This window comes from Chrysemys picta, chromosome 18 (assembly GCF_011386835.1).
Source record: "Chrysemys picta bellii isolate R12L10 chromosome 18, ASM1138683v2, whole genome shotgun sequence".
NCBI classification, from domain to species: Eukaryota; Metazoa; Chordata; order Testudines; family Emydidae; genus Chrysemys; species Chrysemys picta.
This window is the reverse complement of record NC_088808.1, coordinates 25,321,709-25,343,237: the sequence shown is the minus strand read 5'-3', so window position 1 is coordinate 25,343,237 and position 21,529 is coordinate 25,321,709. Positions and strand designations below refer to the sequence as shown.

The 21,529-nt window shown below is 47.7% G+C and overlaps 1 protein-coding gene across 11 annotated transcripts in view; it reads right to left on the bottom strand.

Annotated features, from left to right (window-relative positions):
* Nucleotides 1-928: 928 nt before the first annotated feature.
* The window catches only part of MVB12B (multivesicular body subunit 12B), a 104,345-nt gene continuing 83,744 nt past the window's right edge, over nucleotides 929-21,529 (bottom strand). For 9 of the 11 annotated variants that reach the window (XM_065572224.1, XM_024109007.3, XM_008172306.4 and 6 more), the window contains 3 exons: nucleotides 19,487-19,542; nucleotides 17,119-17,178; nucleotides 929-7,004 (listed from right to left, as the gene is read on the bottom strand). In XM_065572224.1, coding sequence (XP_065428296.1) covers nucleotides 6,918-7,004; nucleotides 17,119-17,178; nucleotides 19,487-19,542 — 203 coding nt within the window. In that variant the 3' untranslated portion in view covers nucleotides 929-6,917. The remainder of the gene's footprint in view (nucleotides 7,005-17,118; nucleotides 17,179-19,486; nucleotides 19,543-21,529) is intronic. The other 2 variants (XR_006175427.2, XM_042854444.2) reach the window with 2 other exon arrangements.

Here is a 21,529-nt window from a genome sequence, read left to right as displayed (position 1 = left end):
AGCTCTGAAGGCAGGAGCACAGAAGGGTGGCAATACTGCGATCTCCCTACAATAACCTTTGCAACCCCCTGCAGCACCTTTTGAGTCAGGACCCCGAGTTTGAGAAACGCTGGTCTCCCCCGTGAAATCTGTATAGGATAGGGTAAAAGCACACAAAAGACCAGATTTCATGGTCTGTGACGTGTTTTTCATGGCCATGAATTTGGTAGGGCCCTACTGATAATGTGCCATGTTGATTTGGTATAGTTCTGGTTTACCAAAATGTTGTGTGGTGTCAATGCCTTACGGAAGTATTTTATATCAACACTACTGCCTTTATCAACCCAACTTGTAATCTCATCCAGAAACGATAAAGGTAACTCCATGGAGCAGTGCCAAGGAATTTACACAGTGGTTCAGTTCAGCATAAGTGTAAATTCACCTCACTGCTCTCCTTGGTTTCTCTCAACTATTTTCAGAGCATTCAGATCTGGACTCTGATGTGAAGAGCGATGAGACCGATGGGGTGGAGGCGGAGAAGTGGTTTGGCACAACCCGTCCACCTTGATAGTTAGAAGAGGCCAACTGCCAGCAGCTGCAGCACTAGGAGCCTCTCACTTTTAGGGCACTGGCCCAATGCACACAAATCATTTGTGACCTAAAGTCTTTATTATCCGACAGCTTTTTGGAGTTGGAAAGAGGAGCTAAGTTCAGTTCAGATGGCCTAAGATGTCCTCATCACCGAAACCAGCACCATCACAGATGGTTCTGTGCCCTACCTCCGCAGCAGGCTGACGACCACCGGATCTTCATGGAGCTTGATGACACCTTCTCACTCATCAGGCTGGTTCTTCCAGGCCAGAGTCGTGCCACGCACACCTCTGTTCCTAAGGGTGTGTTAAGTTTCTTAAACTTCATATTTTAGAAAAAAAAAATCAGGGAGAGTGAACCAGTTAAAACAAATTTTTATTTAGCAAATTATATTAAGAATACAGACGACGTTATCACACAATGAAACTTCCCTTTGTAAAATACAGGAGGGTGATCTAAAATAAATATAAAAAGTCAGAACATTCATCAGGTTAATACATAGTAAATTCACTTCCAATAGCCCAACAAAAATGCAGCATCTTAAAAACATTTCACAACTGCATAAAAAGGTTTTTCTTTTCCATTTCTATGACACAACAGTTAAAACTGTTGCTGTTAGGAATTCGTTTCACAACAAACAACCCAGAAAGATTCAACCAGTTTGGTTTCCCTGTACCAAATGAACAGACGAAATCGAGCAGCGCCGCACTTCCCCTATTGACAACCGTGTCCGACTTTTATGGCTCAGAATTACCAGTGTTGAAGTGTGTCCTGTTATCCTCTCTCTTCATTGCCACAGAGAGAGCTTTACCTTAAAGTGGTTCTTCAAGGCTCAAAGGCTGAGGTAATAGTTAATGCAATGATACGAACACACCCTCTGCGATGGGAGGAAGTCAGCCCTATGCAGAGGATCCTGAGAAGACTTAGGCACCACTTATGTCCCACGTAAGCTATTTGGAGGACATGTCGGCCTACTGCTGACCCTCAGCACAGGGTTGATTCTTCCCTATATGCATGATGTGAAACTCACAATGGGGACCATAAATCCTGGAGGAGTCAGTGTCAGGGACAAGGCCTGTCTCCTCCCGTGGAAAGCTGGAGTTATTCTGCTCAGCTCCATGGGCTGAGACTCCACCAGCAAAGCTCCTATCACTCCAAGGCAGTTGCCCATTTTGTTTAAAGGGGTAAAGCCTAGTGCAGGAGGCAGCCATCTTATGGAGCTGTTTGCGCTCAGCTCTTGGGAGCTCAGGGAAAGGGGCCACAAATCCAGTTCTATTAGATTCAACAATGGCTTTGAAGTTATAAAAAAAACCATTTTAAATACCAAACCTCACTGTTGTTCTTCAGGTGGTTTAACCCCACAGTAGAGCAGCTTGGAGCTCAGCTCTAAGCCATCTCTGTCTCCAGCTCCCATCCATGATGTCACTTTCCAGCAAGATGGCTACCCCGGCCCAAGCTGAGCCCGCCAGTCAGGACCTTGCCGCCGAATGCTGGTGAGAAGCATGCCCCAGCACCGAGGCGAGCAGAGATCTGGGATGGACAAACCAGGCCACAGCACGGGATCAGCAGAACATCCAGTTCCTTAAGCAATTTGTACAGAAATTTAATTCACAAAAAGTGGAGCGTGAAGGTGCAGCCAGGTGAGGCCTAGGAAGAAAGGAAAGGTGAGGGGAGCGTGGGGCAGAGGGGAGGAAGGGCAGAGGAAGACAAAGGTTGCTTGGGGGAGAGTGGCTGAGAAATGGCTTTTGCCAGCCACACCCAATCCTACCTCTCTCAGGCTACACACCCCTTTGGAGATACAGGGGTGGGGACGGATCATGGGATCTCCGAGGCTCCGCCAACAAGCCTACAAACTGTGAAGTGCTGTGCCCGAGTCTACTGAGACCAGCTCAGCCTCTTCTGTCTTTGACAGTTTTGGTTTTGAGAAATTAGAAGACTGGTGAAAAACCCAAATAAACTCAGCACCACAGAATACTGATTTCTAACTAGCACAGCGGGGTCACAATGGACTGTCCCTGCAAAGCACCTACTCAGAGCGAACTCCTGGCAAGGGACGCAGCAATGGAAGGAGGGTTAGGAGCAGTCTCATCCCACATGAATATGGCTATGTGATGAGGGAATGTATCAGCTAATTAACCACACTGGCATTTATCACAATGTTCACAGGCTACGTCACTCTGGGAATAAATCCTTCCCTCTCTATTACTACTACATGGGATTTCACAATCTAGTTACCTGGCTGGCCCAGGAGCTAGCCACATACATTACTGCAGTTCTGCCCTTTGCTAGGGGAACATCACCCTGGGAAATCCCAGGGCAGTGCATCATTGTTAATAATTCATCTGACTGCAAGCAAACTCCCACTTTCCCAGCACTGTCTCCTCAGCAGTGTCAGGAGATTTCATGATTACTTGGCAAAGTAATTTCTTCTTCTTCCAAGTGGAAGCTGCACACTGCTTAGCTTGCTCTGGGGATAGACGTGGGCTGACCAAGACACACTCATTACTGGTAGGAGGAACCAGCCCTTCTGTTTTACATCCACTCACCACCACACCTTCTGTCCAGGAGGCCTGGTCATGACCCCCCTGCAGCCACTCCTATCTCAATCTCAGGGCTCAGTGCAGAGCAGTGGACACACTCCCTCCTCTGGGACTGCCCAGGACAACGCTGGAGAACTCACACCTTGTGTGGGGAGTAAGACACGTAATCGGAAATCCACTTGCCAGTGGAGAGCAGTAATCACTAGGAACCAGGGCCAGCCCTGCATGGAGTTATTTTGAATAAGAAAATTACTGTTCAGTAATTAAAACCTGCCTATTGAAAGACTGATGTGATGCCTGCAGAGACAGAAGGGGGAAGCGCCCCATAGCTAATGAGTTCCGAAGGAAATCATTTGCACCATTGTCAATCTGCTTATACTCCTTCCTGCATTGCACTCCGAGCCCTCTTGTCTAAGAAAATACTCACAGCCATTCGAGCAGGTCTGAGAGTGCACGAGAGGTTCTGACCAACCGTCCATGGACCTGACCCAACAAACTCCATTTGCCCTACACTCTTGTGCAGGTCTGCAGCTGTGCCGGCCAAGCCTGTGGCACGGAAAATCTCTGACGTGTCACTGGCAAACTGCACAAGCACAAATGTGAAGGTCAAATGTTTATTTTCAGCCTTTCTTTGCAGAGAAACAGCTTTGAAACAGCTCTGCCAGGGCTGGGAGAGGGAGGGGAGGAGGCAGCCTCCATTGAACAAATCCTTGTCCCAGTTGGACCCCCTGTCAACACCTGGAGCGATCCAGAGTTCGGCATGTGTTGTGTGTGTCTCGTCTCTCAGAAGGCGCTGAGGAGAAATGCACTGTCACTGTTGCTAAGCAGTTTATAGCATTGACTCTAGTTCCTGAGAGCTACTGATGCACTCTAAGCTACTCCCACAAATAGGCTGGCAAAGCTCCAGATGGGCTTTAAAAAGCAGTCCCGACATTTCAGTCACCAAAGCGGGGTGGTTTCCACAGCTCAGTCTGCTGAACCGAATGCTGCAGCCCCTGACAGAAATTCCTAAGGGTGCCAAGAAAACGCTCTGTGGCCCCAAGTATCAATCGGTGTTTGATAACCACAGATATTGGCTTAGCTCTGATTTAGAGCAGGGGTGTCCAACCAACAGGGCCATTGGCCTGTTCTCAGCAGCCTATGCTGCCCACTGAAATGTGTCTACAATGGAGCAGCTGGGTCTGGCCTCCCCTGGAATGAGGAGAAGCTGTCCATTGGGACGACAGCTCCCACAGGAGACACTCCACCTTCATCTGGCAGAACTCTGGACCATGCACTAGCTATTCTGCTGTTAAATCGGAAGCTCCCAATTCTCCAGCTTCAGTGTGTGGGGAGGGGCAGCTCTGTGACACTAACTATCATCCTTACGCTAGGACCGACGTTGCAGAAAACCTTGACCTGCCTGTTACTACATCCACAAAAACAACGAGGAGTCCGGTGGCATCTTAAAGACTAACAGATTTATTTGGGCATAAGCTTTTGTGGGTAAAAAACCCACTGCATTGCATCTGAAGAAGTGAAGTTTTTTACCCACAAAAGCTTATGCCCAAATAAATCTGTTAGTCTTTAAGATGCCACCGGACTCCTTGTTTTTGTGGATACAGATTAACACACCTACCCCGATACATCCACAAAGCTGCCCTCAGCCAAGGAGGGAGCGACAAATTGATCGACAATGAACTACAGGACAAGTTACAGACAGCTGAAAGGTAGGAAACACAAGAGATGGATGGGATGGACAAACGACTGCAGTGTGGAGTGAATTTGAACTTCAAGTGAACCTGAGCAGAATGACCAGGCTGACTGCGCTAGCTTCCGTGATATGTTCATTGGTTGATGTCAGCACCATCAATCTAGCCTCTGTAAAGCTTGGCAGTAAAGGCTGGCTTTGCTTTCCTGCAGCAGAAAATAAGAACTAAAAGCCACTTTGGAACCTTAAAGGAAAGGAGCACCTTCTGGGAGTCACCCAGGCCTACACCAGCTGATGCCAAATATTACAGGCCTTAAATCTTGTGCTCAGACCTGACCCTTTTATAACCATATACGCCCATTCTTCCAACAACAGAGCTGGTCTCTAAGAGGCAGTTAGTAAAAGAGAGACTGGTCTGGAGAGTCAAAGCAGAGAACTGGAATCAGGTTCTACCCAGAATGCTATGGTGTTTTGCACTTATTTCCCCCCAGAAACATGGTACAGTGCTTTGAAACCAGAAATGGATCATTGGACAAGAAATATTTTACATATGTACAAATACGAAATACACAAACCAACAGTACAAAACCTACTATTAGTCAACATTCTGTTAGACTAGAGAATTCAGGAAAGTCAAAAGCAGTGCAAAGCGGGTCCGAATAACCCAAACCCAGAGCTACAATACCAGTATTTGTTACTGTGGCAATTGCATTTTAATAGGGTTAGACAACCTGTCTTTTACAATACAAAAAGTTGCACACTTCAACACTTACTTTTAAAAAATGCCATTTCGCTGCTGTAACGTAGTTTTGTTCCACAGCAGACTTGAAAAGCAGCACAGAGCTCAGATGAATGCTTCTAAAGAACTTATTACAGCAACAGACTTCACCAAGACATGCATTTGACTCAGGAGTGAGCCAGGGACACCACTTGTAAGCATGCTGAGGTCAGGGTTTAATGCATCAAACACTTGCCCAGTGGAACTCTCTCAGCCTTGTCCGACATGGTCAGGCTTTAGCATTTCCCTCCCCGAGTGCAGCAGTGTGCAGGGACAGGGCGCACAAATCTCTTTCCTTTTAGCAGCCAGCAGGGGCAAAAGTTTGAAAACTGCCAAAGAAACTGGCAGGTTCCAATGCCCACTTTATGGGCAGGTGCCATGGCAAAGCTTTCGGGTGGCTGGGAGAAGTTAGGATGGCATTGCTGAGGTCTGGCTGGCTTGCTCTCCATAGGCCAGAGAGAGCTACGCAACATTTGCCACAATCCTCTACTTCCAGGCAATGGACACGCAGCCTCTTTGGGCCAGGGAGAGGTGCCACTGAGATCCCTGTGCTCTTCGAGCTACTCCACTTTGCCAGCGACTTGGGAGAGAGCCCTAAGTGGATCTGAGCGAGCGAGCGACCCTGGCTACGTGAACTGAAAGTAACAAAAACCATTAAGGAATCAGGTGTATCCTGGCCACAAGTGAGCTGTTGGGCAGTCTGGACTTGGAGAAGCAGAGGAAGGGTTTACCATTACTCAGGGTTAGCTTAAATCAAAGGACTTGAAAGGCCTGGACCGCTGACCCTGCACAAACCAGAGAACGCTGCTGTACTGAGAGGGGCAGCTGGGGCAGTTTATCCTGCTGCACCTCAGTTCCCAGTTTAAGCTGGTGCATTTTGTGAGTTGTGGACTAACTGGCTGTATCTTTAGCCTCATTTCCCCAAACGCTCTATCCTAGCAGGGCTCATTGCTGGGAATCTCTCCAGAGTCCCGCGAGCTGGGGCCCCTGGCTTGCAGCATTTCACTCCAGATCTGTATTGCAGTGAGCACGCTGCAGCAGGTGCCATAAAGCAGGGAGAACTGAGGAAGTCATCGGTCAAGCTTTAACTAAGGGACTCCTGACCAGAAACTGCCCCAGCAGGGCTAAGGGGTGAGGGCGCCTGGCAGAAAGGGTTAACAGAGTCCAAATCTCAGAAACAACATGTACAGAATGATCGGGGAAAGCGCAGGAAGGAAGGCAAGTCGTTAGAAAAGCGTCCTGTCTGCCGAGAAGGGTTCCAGTAACACTGCTCATCAGGGCTCGCCTCCCATCAGTAGTATCTGTGCGCATCTCCAGGGAGCCGGCCTTCCCTCGCTCCTCAGGACTGTGGCATCTGCTGACATCTAGTGGGGCTGGGGGGCAGCCGGGCAGCAGCACTTTGCTCTGTCCTGAAGCTGTAGTCATACTAGAGAGCAAAACAAAGAGAGAGAGAGACCAACACAGGAGTGACAACGCTGCGAGGGAGCGGGCTAACGCTGCGTCACTAGCACTAGCCGCGAAGAGCAGCACGTGAGCTCTCGTCTCAGACCCACCCTTCTTGCCACCCGGTGCAGGGTAAAATGGGACATGCCCTGCTCCCTGGTGCGGCACCCAGAGCCGTTTACACAGAGCGACGCATTGTACCTGGGTGAGCGATGTGCCTCTCGGCTCCAGGCACACCCCCAAGCCCCTCTGCGTTCTTGCACAGAGCTCTCCCCAGCCTGCCCGCAGCCCTGCTCCCACCAGTGCTGCCCAGTGCACTGGCCAGAGGAGGCGAAGCAGAAGGCTAGTCCAGGATCACACTTGCTGCCTCTTCCACTACACACCGGCCCTTTCAGTCTGTAGCATTGCTCTCTGCTGCCAGCTCAATATGCTGCACAACATTCATTGAGAGAAAGAGGGGTGTGTCCCAAGCCCTGCTGAGTCTTTCGCTTTTCCTCCAACAACTCATTCTTGTTCAAAGTGTAAAATTATAATCCAGACCTGTGCTAAGGAATAAATGGAAAAGCAATTCTCAGTTAGTGGGAACAAATGCTCTTTAGCATTTCCAAGCGCTGGTCCATAGCCAAACTCCCAGAGTGATGCTGGTGTGGCCAGTGGAACCAGCAGGAACACTGGCAGTGGGAATGCAGGGAATTCCTTCCTCCAGATTAAGTAGCTCCTTGTGCTGAGATAAATTGGAACATATTATCTATCATGTAAAGCAGCGGGAGGAATATTTCTCCTCTCAGGGAGTGGGTACACAACCTTGCACCAGTTTAATTAAACTGGTTTAGTTAGATGGTGCTACCCCGTGAATAGACCCTCTTATTTCACCCCGAGTGGGGCTTATTTCAGTTCAGCTTAAACTGGTTCCTAATCGATTTAAAATAAACAAAAATAAACCGGGTTTAAGCTGGAACAAAAGAGTGTCCATGTGGAAAATCAAACCTCACATGAAGCCAGAGCACCTCTGTGCAGGGGGGCCCTGGAGAGCTTTGCCTTTGATTTCCCTGAGAACAGGACCGACCGGGGCTGGGCGCGGCAGAACTCAGGCTACCCCGCAAAAAGCCGCTTTCTAACGTCAGCTCCCGAGGCCTTTTCTGGGCAGTGATTCGCTCTGACACCCAGCGTGACTTTCAGCAGGATTCGGCCTGGCCGGCTGGCTCATAACCAGGGCATTTGTCTCCAGAGATGCCCTGCGTGCACAGACTAAAGGACACAGCGCTTCCCTGCCAGAAATCCATCTTCCAACAGCAATAACAGCCACAGCCCAGGGCTTTTCCTGAGGATTTATGGCTGGCTGGGATCCCCCAATGAACCTCTGGCCATCAGCTCCTCCCAGCCAGCATTAATCCCCAGGAAATGCCCTGTGCCTGACCATTAGTGCTTAGAGGTTTTCACTGAGAAGAGCTGTAAGTGCATGGTAACACTGCCATCTTGTGGCAAATCGTGGCTCATACACTTCCAAGACCAATCAACTGAGCACATGCTCTCTCATCAATACTGAAATATTTTGCTCTTCTGTGGCATCTTTCAGCCCAGGATCTCCAGGTAATTACAATTAGTTAAGTGGCATAAGAATGATCACGCCAGTTGGACACATGGGAAAAATGCAGCACACAGCAATTAAGTGACTTACCCTAGTGGCAGTAAGGACTAGAACCTAGGAATCCTGACTCCCCTTCCCCTGGCCCTAGCTCTGGTCACTAGGGTCGTTCATACCCTCTTCTCCAAAGTAACCAAACAAGCAGATGCTGAAGAAGCCATTCCAGCCCTTCTAGTCCAGAGCAAACGCCCCCTTTGTCCCGGACACCTAGTTACACAGCTTAAGCAGTCCCTCTACTGCAGCCAAGAAACATACTGAAGGAGGAAATACTGAATCATTTAAACTGACCAGTCACTATCACTGCTCAGTAAAATAACCTCGGCCCTGACTAGTAAGTGTGACTGTCACACGCGCAGCACGCAGCGAAAGCCATTCACAATGGCTAGTAACAGCCTTGGAGCAGAGCGGAGGGTACTGACACGGGCGAATGGGGTCTGGCAATTAAAGCGGGTTTTCCCCACTCATTAAAGCCTTCTCCCTGCTGTGACACTGGTGGAAAGCACCACAGGGATAATGGTCACTGAAACCACCAAACTGCAGCTGGGTTCCTCACACCTGGTTCTGGGCTACAGTTCCGGTTGGATCGTGCCTTTCACGCCCCCAGCTCACAACAACAGCAGGGAGCCTGCATGAACGGGGCTCCCCGTTCCCTGAGACAGCCCCTCTGAGTGACTCTGGGAGGGCTGCCTCGGCGGCACCCCCCCGCCCCCCCGGGAAGAGAATGACCTGCGTCTATGGACTGCTGACCTCGCCGGCCCTCCCTCTGGCAAACGCAGACGTGGAACCAATGTGGGACATGCTGCCGTGGTGATGGGGTCTGGAAAATGTGATGGGCACAGCCCTTCAGGAGAATGAACCAGCCCTGTGCACGTGCCTCCTGACAGGCAGGATGCGTATCTGAGGGCAAGAGTCTCACAGCATGGTCCAACAGAGGGGCTAAACTTGGGAAAGGCCCTAAACCTTCATACCCCCAAACACCACTTCTCCCAGGTGTCCGGCTGCCAGCAGCACTCAGCCAGCAACTCACAGCACGTGGGGCGAGCCGAATGATTTAGGCCCTCTTTGTCACACACAGACAGTCAGTTTATGCTCACAGGGGAATTTCCCCTCAGCCCAGGCATTTGACAGGCACTGTCTGCAGCTAGTTCTTAGTCTGTATCTCACGTGTGCGTGGCTCCTCCCCATGACAGGACAGAGCTCACACTGGGCTACTGTCCCCCAATGGGATTAGCATCCATCTAAAAGCCAGCTTTCCAGTCTGAACCCCCCCACAGGGACCATCTCTTACTATGCGTCTGTACAGCGCCGAGCACAGCTAGGTCCTGGGCATGCAGGTCCTATCATGAGAAAACCCAACCAGTCAGTGTAGGGCTGTTTCCACAGGCACTCGAGCCAATCGACTCCTTCACTGGGACATCTGGAGGAAGCCAGCACCAAAGGATCAAACTCATATGAAGCAAATTGAAATGTGTGTGGAAGCAGCTCTGCTTGGAAGTTGTGTGGAGATAGCTGCCCAGTTCTAACTACGGCCCTACATCGTTGTGGTGTCTGTGCACTGGAGCCACTCGCATTTACACACCCAATGGGTCGTTTGTGAACGTGGAGGCGGCAGGACGGCTCCATTCGGAAAAGCACCTACGCACAGGTTTCGCTCTCGACCGTGCTCGCTGGTTCTTCCTGACTGGGCTCTGTGTGAAGGAGGGCTCGGTTTGTCTGTTCCACGGTCTCAGAGCTCAGCCATGCTGCTTATCGCTGTGTTGGTGGGGGGTTCCCGGGTTCGTACAGCTGGGCATGCACAGCGCTGGGGGACTGGCCCAGCTCTACTGACCCCTCTGCATCAATTCCCCGGGACGACTCCACGCCCCTTCCTCTTGACCCTCACTCACGGGTCATAAAGGCAGATGTGCAGCCTGCTCCGCTCGGCAGAGACCCCACTGACGAGGAGGGCTCAGAACTGGGGCAACAGGCCACGAGTACCCGCCGCTCCAAGCCGCTGGGTGGGGGACCGCTAAGGGGGTGAAGGGGCAGGGAGGATCCATAGGTACCCAGACTCATTTCTCGCTGTCCTTGTTGGAGAGGCAGGTGTTCCTAGCCTGGGGCAAGGGCCGGAGCAGGTGGGCCTATGGCTCCTTCTACCCAGAGCTACCAGCAAATGCACAGGGCCTGGTGCTAAAAGGACACTGGTCATGGCCCAGAAGGCAAGGGATACTCAAATCTCCTCCCCTGCTTGTCCGTGCCCTGCCCAAGCTAGAGAGGTCTCCTGTGCACCAGTATGGGCCTCGTTAACATCCCCTTGGCAACGATGCCATCACCGGCCCTGCCAACGAGCTCAGCTGGGCCAGCTCCTCCAGGCACAGGGAGCCGGGCCAGCCGAGGACCGACATGGCAGGAGAATGCCTGTGCACAGGAGCTCTGAAGCTCCTCGCTGGGCTCTAGGGTTAGGCCAAGCCCAGGGGCCCAGCGGGCTGGAGCCTGGGATGTATGGGCCCACACGCTGGGCAGGGACCCCCCCATCAGTGATTTCTGTTCAAACCTGAGAGCATGCAGCAGAGCTCGGGAGCACCCCGCGGCTCCACTGGCCGAGGACCAGTGCTGGAGGGGTCTGAGCGCAAACAGCCATCCCCACGCTAAACCCACCTCTGAAGGCAGAACAGAATCATAGGACTGGGAGGGACCTCGAGAGGTCGTCTAGTCCAGTCCCCTGCACTCATGGCAGGATTAAGTGTTTTCTAGACCATCCCTGACAGGTGTTTGTCCAACCTGTGCTTAAAAATCTCCAATGCCGGAGATTCCACAATCTCCCTAGGGAATTTATTCCAGTGCTTAACCACCCTGACAGTTAGGAAGTTTTTCCTAATGTCCAACCTAAACCTCCCTCGCTGCAATTTAAGCCCATTGCTTCTTGTCCTATCCTCACAGGTTAAGAACAACAATTTTTCTCTCTCCTCCTTGTAACAACCTTTTCTGTACTTAAAAACTGTTATGTCCCCTCTCAGTCTTCTCTTCTCCAGACTAAACAAACCCAATTTTTTCAATCTTCCCTCATAAGACATGTTTTCTAGACCTTTAATCATTTTTGTTGCTCTTTTCTGGACTTTCTCCAATTTGTCCATGTCCTTCCTGAAATGTGATGCCCAGAACTGGACACACTACTCCAGTTGAGGCCTAATCAGCGTGGAGTAGAGCAGAAGAATTACTTCTTGTGTCTTGCTTACGACACTCCTGCTGATAGATCCCAGAATGATGTTTGCTTTTTTTGCAACAGCGTTACACTGTTGACTCATATTTAGCTTGTGATCCACTTTGACCCCCAGATCCCTTTCCGCAGTACTCCTTCCTAGGCAGTCATTTCCCATTTTGTATGTGTGCAACTGATTGATCCTTCCTAAATGGAGTACTTTGCATTTGTCCTTATTGAATTTCATCCTATGTACTTCAAACCATTTCTCCAGTTTGTCCAGATCATTTTGAATTTTAATCCTATCCTCCAAAGCACTTGCAACCTCTCTCAGCTTGGTATCATCCACAAATTTTATAAGTGTACTCTCTGTGCCATTATCTAAATCATTGACGACGATATTGAACAGAACCGGACCCAGAACTGATCCCTGTGGGACACCACTCGTTATGCCCTTCCAGTATGACTGTGAACCACTGATAACTACTCTCTGGGAATGGTTTTCCAACCAGTTATACACCCACCTAATTGTGGCTCCAGCTAGGTTGCATTTCCCTAGTTTATTTATGAGAAGGTCATACAGGACAGTATCAGAAGCCTTACTAAAGTCAAGATATACTGCATCTACCGCTTCCCCCCACCCACAAGGCTTGTTACCCTGTCAAAGAAAGCTATCAGGTTGGTTTGACATGATTTGTTCTTGACAATCCATGCTGACTGTTACTTATCGCCTTATTATCTTCTACGTGTTTGCAAACTGATTACTTAACTATTTGCTCCATTATCTTTCCAGGTACTGAAGCTGACTGGTCTGTAATTCCCCGCATTGTCCTTATTCCCCTTTTTACAGATGGGCACTATATTAGCCCTTTTCCAGTCCTCTGGAAGCTCTCCCATGACTTTTCATGGAAGGCAGACCCGGCCCCACATTTCCTGGGTCCCCCCAAACAGGGCCGGGACAGATTCACTAATCTGTGTGCTTGCCAGGGGAGAGGCTGGATTCGCCCTGGGACATTGTGGACAGGCCAGTATTATTCTATTTGCTAGAAACCCAATGTCCAGGCCCTGGCCGCTTCTCCTGACACGTCACACGCCCTGGCTGAGTGTCCGAGAGGCCAGTTAAGGGAGAACTCTGCTGATAACATCACGCTGCTTACCTCTGACAAAGGCGCTTCCATCAAGGGATCTCGTAGCACTGAACATATGAGGGCAGTGTCATTATCCCCATTTGACATACAGAAAACTGGGCACAGAAAGGGGACATGACTGACCCAAGGCCATTCAGCAGGCCAGGAACAAAGCCAGAACTAGAACCCAGGTCCCTGGACTCCCAGTCCAGTGCTCTGCCCACTAGATCACCCTGTTTCCCTGATCCCTAAGGCCACACAAATGAAAACACATTTTTGCCACCATCACATCTAGAGGCTGATTCTGTACAGTGAGCTATTTTCATCTGGACTGTAAGCTCTTCTAGGCAGGGGCTCTTCTTCTGGGTAGCAGATAAAGAAAGAACAATCATGTAGGCTTCAGGTAGCGATGGTCTCTTTTCTACGCTTGTATAGTATCCAGCACAAGGCAGCTGCAGTTCCAACAGGAATTTTTGGGTGCCACCATATGATAAATATTTACTACTGATCAGAGAAGTGGCAAGCCAAGTTATTTTCTAGCCGCAATACAATGTTACATCACTAGATGGTGCTACAAGACCACAAATTACTTTGTGACAAAATCTGCTATTCTTTAAAGTTAACCTTTACAAAAGGCAGTTGAAAAAAAGAAAAGTGAATGCATGCGATACAGGGCTAAGGAAATTTGCTGTCTAGGCAACTGGGAAATGGGTATTTAGATGCCAAAAACATAAGGAACTCCTGCCTTATTCACCTTATAAAGAAAGCGATCTATGGCACACAGCTCCCACGTTCAAATGGAATCTGTGCAAGGGAGGATGTGTCAAGAAGTCGTCTTCTCCACGAAAGCTTTTTAATTGGCAAACATGTCTTCATTAATTTTACCTCAATGTCGTGATGTCACAGCCAGCACTATCAGCCCCAAGCTAAATAAGCAATAAGCCTCATTTTTCAACACACAAACACATAAAGATGTCAGCTCAAACTGTTTACTAATTAACACTTAAAAAGACACAAATTAGATATGCGTGGCTAAGAGCAATTATAATCAAGACGAATTTCTCTAGTCATTTGGGAACAGAAAAAAATGCCTAATTGCTGGAACCAATGTTTTAAAAACTGAAATCATGCCAGTTAGCAAATATGTTCATTTAAAGAACATTTCATGTGACTACACTCTGGAGAATTGACTACAAACAGGAGAACAAGGAAAAATATTTCTGTATAAAATTAAGATTTTAAACTCTTGTAGATTTACAACTTCTTCATTAAAATGTTTGCAAAGAGCAGCCTATGAAAACCTGTAGCAATTAAGTGGTTAAATGAACTGCCTTCCTTGTCAATTTGAAGAGAATGATTAATATTAGATGTTCACTTTGCTAATTAGACTCTCACTAGACTTTTAGCTAAATGCCAAGTTAAAACTGAGTGGTGCATTCTATCGAATGCTTGCGCTGAAAAGAGCTGGGAGGCCAATGGTCATGCTTTATTGTTAACTATGTTACAGCATGGAGGTTTAAGGCAATATTGAGCTGTCTGATAAATTGCTCTTGACAGTCTGTGGAATTCTGGGCATGAATGGGGCTGAGAGCCCTCTTCACTGGCCGTATGTGTCACTCTCACCTGTACAGAAGATAGTTTAACTTGTTCTGGGGATTTGTTACCAATGCATTATGACACAGGTCTCGCTATGCAGGGGCACACGCAGTGCATGACAAACAAGCACAAAATCCCTTCCTGGAGCTGAAGGCGGGAACAGCAGAGTCTTTTCTGGATGTATAAATGCCCCCCCGCCTCCCCAAGAAGTGAACTGTGCTCTAGTGACTGGGACACTCTCCTGGGTGTCAGAAGATTTGGATCCACTCCTGGCTTTGCCGCTGACCTTGGACAAGTTGCTTCTCTTCTCTTTGCCAGGCGACCCTCCCACCCTTTGGTTTGCCTTCTCTATTTAGAGTGTAAACTCCTTGTGGCAGGGACTGTCTCCACAATGCCCAGCATGGGAGTCTCTAGGTGCTCCCGCAACTACAACATTTCCCCCAAAGAGCGGAAAGCTTGATTTGTTCATGTAAAGGAGAAGGTTGTTCTCACAGCCTGGGGAATGGCTGGTACAGTTGGCATATTCTACTATATAAAATGAATAATCATTCCTGGAATTCTTTGGGAATATTTCTGTGTGGCATGCAGCTCCAGGGAAAATGCTCTTACTGCGGTTGGAAATCCAGCAGGCTTGCTGTAATGGAGCTATTGCTTGCAAGGGAAATAAAGCTACACAGAAATTCACAATATTTATATGCACATCTCTTTGTATGCAGACAAGATGCTTCATCAAGGAATATGGGCTGCATAATTAAACTTTTCATTACTCTGAAACACATGCGGCCTGTGATGGGAGAAAGGGGTGTTGGGATGGATGGCTCCCTTTCATTGCAGCACAAAATGAGTGTGACACTCACGCCCCCTCACATAACCTGGCCCGGGGGGGAGGGGGGGGCAGGAAGAGGCACGCTGAAAAGGCTTTTTAATCCATGACTCTTTGGAACAGTGTTTCCATGTCTGGAGGGCTCTCCCACATCCAAGAACTTGCACATGGTGCTGGGCTTCAAACCTTGACGTTGAAATCTAACACCTTCTTAATCTGCCACTCTAGCAAGATGGACAAAACCTACCAACTAAAACATTGTTGCTGCTGATCTTAGCAACAGATGCTAACAGTTCAGGCCCACATTGGGTGGAGCAGCAGCACCTGGCACTAGTCAGGCTTTGCATGGACCAAGCTGTCCTTTCTTAAGTGGTCTTTGTGATACACAATTAGATGCTGTTCTGCCTTTCACCCAGAGTAAAGTTCATCTCTGTGCACCAGGCATATCCCATGTATGCCCTCAAAGAGGGAAACTACTCTATACCCTCACTCTGCCATTTCTCAGTAAGAAAGGGAAAATAAACGTATTAACCTATTATCTTATATGCTATCTGTATACAAGTGCCCCAGAGGAGCAGGTGACTGAGATGGTACAGAACAGCAAGGCTCTAGGATTTGAGCTGGCTTGTCACTGATACACATTTCCATGGGGGAGATGACGCATGGGATACTCTGAGATATTCCACAACCAGATCGCCTGGCTCTAAACCCTGCTATGTGTCAGGGCAAGGAATTATTCACAATCTGGATACAATGTTCACACCTTAAACCTGAATAAATTGGTCCTGAAGATTTGTTAGCTTATAAATAGAGTCTTCCTTATTATGGAAATAAACATGAGAATTCCTAACTTCCCATAAAAATACTTGAGTAATAAACCACTGTGTTTTGTTGTAAAGTCACCTATAATCTGCATGTGACACTCCTTCCATTTTTATGACATACTGCAAATCAAAGACAAAAGGAGTAGTCAGCTGTGTTTCTGCGTTGGCTATGACAGGTTCAGAAATTTTGCTGTGCCACATTGATTCACTTTGCCTTCAGTACAGGAACCTGTTAGCTGATAACACAAAAAGGGAATCCCAAAGGAACATGGTTCCACCAGCTCCATCTTTAAGACAAATATTCCTCTCAAAGGGAAGCTGCCTCTGAATATCTGACTGCTTACCATCCTGCTGTACAGCGCATGCACATACTAAAACACTGCCTTAGGAAAACAGCAATGACACAACGCTGGAAGTGGACAATACTCTGGCTTGATCCCCTCTCTCTTTTGGAGGGTTCACATTCTCTAAAATCTCAGCCTATTTGTTCCTGGTGACAAGTTACGTTCACCATCAAACTGAAAAATTATGAAGCAGTTTACCTGGCCCTGCTTAATTGAGTTCAATTGCTTCCTGAAATGGAAGAGGCAACCTCACACAAACAGTGCCCTGTTTGGGGAAACACGTAGTTGGTTAATAAGCGAGAAAGAAAGGTTAAACAAGAGACATCTGGAATTAAATGGAGGGTGCAGATTTTGCTGTTAGATTCAACGCTTAAAGCTTTTTCTGGCGCAAATCATTTGTGATTTTGAGCTTACTGTTTGGCTTAACTTAATGTTGACTTTATCCACCAGCAGTGACCTAGCAAAGCAAGGTAAACTCCTTCCAGAAGGGAGGGAACCTTACAGCTATGTGAGCACAGATTTGGCTGTGCCTGTGCCCAGAGTCCCACAGGGCCACTTACCTCCTTTTCGATTTCTGCCAGGGATTTGATTGTGATGCCCAAGAGATCAACTTGCTGCATCTAAAAAATAACCCCAAAGACCCCAGAAACATGCTATTTAGTTTTTAGAATAATTCAGCAGATACATTCTCTGTCACTGGAGAGTCAGAGGCACCAGCTATAAAAATGCGTGTAACCCTTTTCCCCAGTACACCACACCGACACAGAGGCAGGCGGACCATGGGCAGTGATTGCAATGCTTGCTTATAACTAACCAGGATTATTTGCCATTCTTGACAGGGTCATTTTAAACTGGTAAATCCTTCGCTGTCTTCCTGACACAGAACAACTGCTATTGTACCACAGTGTGTACCACACCCTGGATTTTAGATGGCAATGGGGCATTAGCTGTGAAAAAGCCTGACCACACTGACCATCTGGTGGCAATGGTGTCACAGGAATCTTAAGGAAGGATTAGCATGGCCTAATGGCTCTCTGCATTTCTCCTAGCAGCGTGGGGATTCCAATTCTCTGGGAACGTGAGTGGAAGGGATGAACAACGCACAAACAGACAGCAATGGCTGCAAAACCATCACATTTTATCTGGAGTTTCTATAATCACAAAACAAAACAAAAAAGATGTAACACCAGCCGCAGGATGTGAAGAACAAGACACAGAAGACAGTTCCATGTTTTCAGTAATAGTTTCTTGTACATTGATTTTTAAAGAGACAGTTGGAGGTAGTGGCTGGAGTAGAGGAATGGTAATGGGATATGGAGCTTTTCAGCTCTAGATTACAGCCTTAAATTAGTCCCAGGCAAGCAGTACTCCAAAGTCTTTAAATGGCACTTATTTGGGACTCTCTATGAAATCCATTCCTATGGACAGGTGTTCACAAAACACACCACCACATTAGGAACTAACCAGCATCCCCTGCTGACCATCGCAGCAGATACACCCTGAGCTGAACAGGACACGAGTCCTCTCCCTTCAGAAACAGACACAGATCTGAGTTTAGAAACCTCCGTGCAGGGTAGCGTGAGAAGCTTACACTGTCACTGCCTGTGCCGAATCAGCAGGGCTGTCAATGCAGACCCTAAATTCATCACCAGCATTGCATTCACTTCAGAATTCAGTTGACAGTATTCTGTACATGGAAACACAATCTCGCTTTGCTGCTGCACTTGATACACTTTGGTATATATAATCTCTCAAACCAGAGGGAAACATGAATACTAAAAACATTTTTCTAGCCACGTTTCTATTGCCTGGACCCCAGCGGAGGTCCAGCTGTTGTATCATTAGGACATAACAACCTCTCTAAACTTTCTAGACTGGAATTGGTAAACAGGACAGCACAGTCTTTCTCCCCAGAAACTGGAATCCTGCCAGCGTCGCCACGGCAACCAAGCTACCTTGGGTCAGCTAAAGTTACTTGCACTCCACGTGCAAAATCACGAGCATTTTTCAAGATTAAGCAGCTTCCAGAAAGATGTAAGTGATGCATATTGTGTTTCATTAGAATGGAGGCACCGCCCAGGACTCTCAGCTGTCAGTGCAGCCCTAGAGCACTATTTCGATGGCACGTCAGGTACCGGGAAAGCCGGGCTGCCAGTTCTAACGAAGATGTGGATGCAGACTGGGAATGATTTTACTTTGGCTCAGCACCAAGAGGCCAGACCCACAATGGAATGTCCAGGGCTCCCACCAAAGAACTGAAAAACCCTCATTTTTAAACACAAATTACAGTAATGTGCTGGTTCGATCAAGGGCCATGGCAGCCCTGCCATCTTTGCTACTGGGGAGGGCTTGAAGGTGCCTTACCAGCCTTATACCACACTTGGGCAAGGTCTCACCGCAGCTTGGCACCGCTCTCTGCGGAGTTGTGAAGAGCAGGGATGAAAAGACCCCTGCAATATCTCTAACTCTCAGTGAGTGTCTGGAGTAGTCACAGTGTCATTAGCATTGTACTCAGCTTCTGGGATCTGAAAGAACAGGGCCACCTCCATGCAGGGAAGGGACAAAAGATTTAACTTAGACCAGGTATTTGCTTTTTTTTTTTTTTTTAAACATATACAGACAGTCTCAATGCAGCCAGGAATTTACTCATGATCACCTCTATCTTGGCAGTGATCGAGGGTTCACCTAATAGAGGAATTTACTTTTAGAAATGATCTGGTGAAACAATCTAAACAGCCACCCACACGTCAAACGAAAGTGTTCTCAGGTGCATCTACAGTCACTATGGTGAAATTCACCCTCGTGCAGGTGGCTAGCACCAGGACTATGCACCAATTATGTTCCACAAGCTTAACTGGTGCTTATGCCTTGTGAGTGCCCTCCGCATGAGGGTGAGCTTTACCCTAGAGAACGATGACAGTAACTTACCCCTTCAGGAGCGCAGGCAAACTTATCTGAGATCATAAAAGGCACTCCATCCATGGCTGAAAAATACAGATGAACAGAGAGTTGAAATCTTACATTGATATTCTGATGTCCAATAACTTACTGCATTTCCAGAAACATACCATGTATGAATCGCATCAACATTTGGCAATAACATACCAGGGTACAAATCAATCAGGGCAGACCAGTCTGTTGACTCTCCCAATTGTACTGCCAGTTCAAAGCACGGCGGGCAGTCAGGTATATCCTTGATAACATCCAATCTCATTCTGGCCATTGGCACAATTTCATACACCGTGTTCTATGAATTTGCCCCCAACTTGGTTGGACTGTATACAGAACCAGCCTCTCGAGCGGGGCAGTGTCTGGAGCCCAAAACAAATGCAGATGGCTTACAAGGACAGACTTCCACTTGCCACTTACTGTGTAATAATCGTTTGCATATAAACTGCTACATAAAAAAAAAGAGCCCTCGTGATGTAGCACTTTTTCTTAGTGAGAGAAAAATCAAATGTTTGGTTCAGAGGACAAGATGGTTTTTGCCCCCTAGAACACAAGGCGCTATGCATCCCACTGGCAGACTTACAGGGGGAGGTTTGGAAAAGAGACTTAGAAACTTGTCCGCAATCCTTTAAAAAAAAATCCTGACACTAGAGATGAAATGGAGTCTCCCAGACCGTCAGGAGAAATGACCTTCCCTTGCCAGTCTACTCCAGAAATAACCACATGCAAATACAATACACTAAACACACAGTCAAGATGCCAATGAAATCAGATTATCTGAGACCCCTGAAGTGGGGCAGCCTTGAGTCACACTGCCCTGGCTCTCTTGGTTTGCAGCACAACCTTAGGAACAGGGAGTGGTTTTTGCATATGCTTTGGGTCTTCTTCTCTTTTAAACCAGGATAAGGATCTTTGTTGTATTGTCACTGCCTTTGCAGCCCTCAAAGCAAGCTCTGAAAGGCCCCGTAGCCCAGGGGAGCAAGTTCATCTCTCAGCAATTCCCATAAGATTCCGGAAAAGGTCCGTTTGCAAGCCAGCACACTGAGTCTCCAACAGGCTTCACAATTTATCCGCGCCGGTTACTTGCTTCAATCTTTTCAGCCTCTTTCCATTTCAGCTCCGAGAAAAAGACGACGTGACCATGTCCCCAGAACAAGTTCAATGCTCGCAGTGGCCTCTACCTTTACCCCAAACAGGTTTTCTTCCGAAAAGCATCAGAGCCAAGGCAGTGTCTCTTGGGCTCTGATTTGAAATGGCCAGGATTCGTGCAACTCTTTGGTTCGTGTGCCTAATGTCAGCCAACATGGACGAGTTCAGGTGTTGGCTGTAGGAAGATTTTCATACATTTAACATTTGACATGCACTTTATATCATTTTTTTTGACAAACCAACTCAGATGGAGGCAGGGTGCTGCGTGGCAGCAACACACAACCACCGTGTTACAACAAACAAAATATACAGATGAGAAACGGTGCCACAGAGCCAAGCAAGTTCTCAAACCTGGGAGACTAGCAGCACTTCTTACGCTGGCAGAGAGATGCTTTGGTCAGCCAGACAATGGATTTTGTTAAAGAAATTAAAGAAATAGCCCAACACTCGTCTGTTTGTTCCTCTAACACAGCAAAACAGCCACCGAAATGCATCACTAGGCTCCCTCAGTCTTTGAGACTGTAGTTAAAAAAACGCTGATCCACAGTACAGAGAAACCCAGCAGATGAAAGTAAGGATGTGCCAAAGGCTCAGTAGCGCAATTAGCATTCTCCTAAACAAACGAGCTTCAACAGAGCTGTAATTAAGCAGGCCTGTAATTAAGTATATGCCCTTTATCATAACGATCATGCTTAAAAATGGCATGATGCATGGAAGTATGTTATTAATGCTGTAATCCCAAAGTGAAAGCAGCATACATAGGAATCAGCGTGTCAGGCCCGTCACTAGGCTGTTTGTAAAATACATTAAAGGGAAAAATCAGAAAACAATGAGCTCATTCAGCTGTTCTTTTTCTAGGCAAGCACTAGAAGT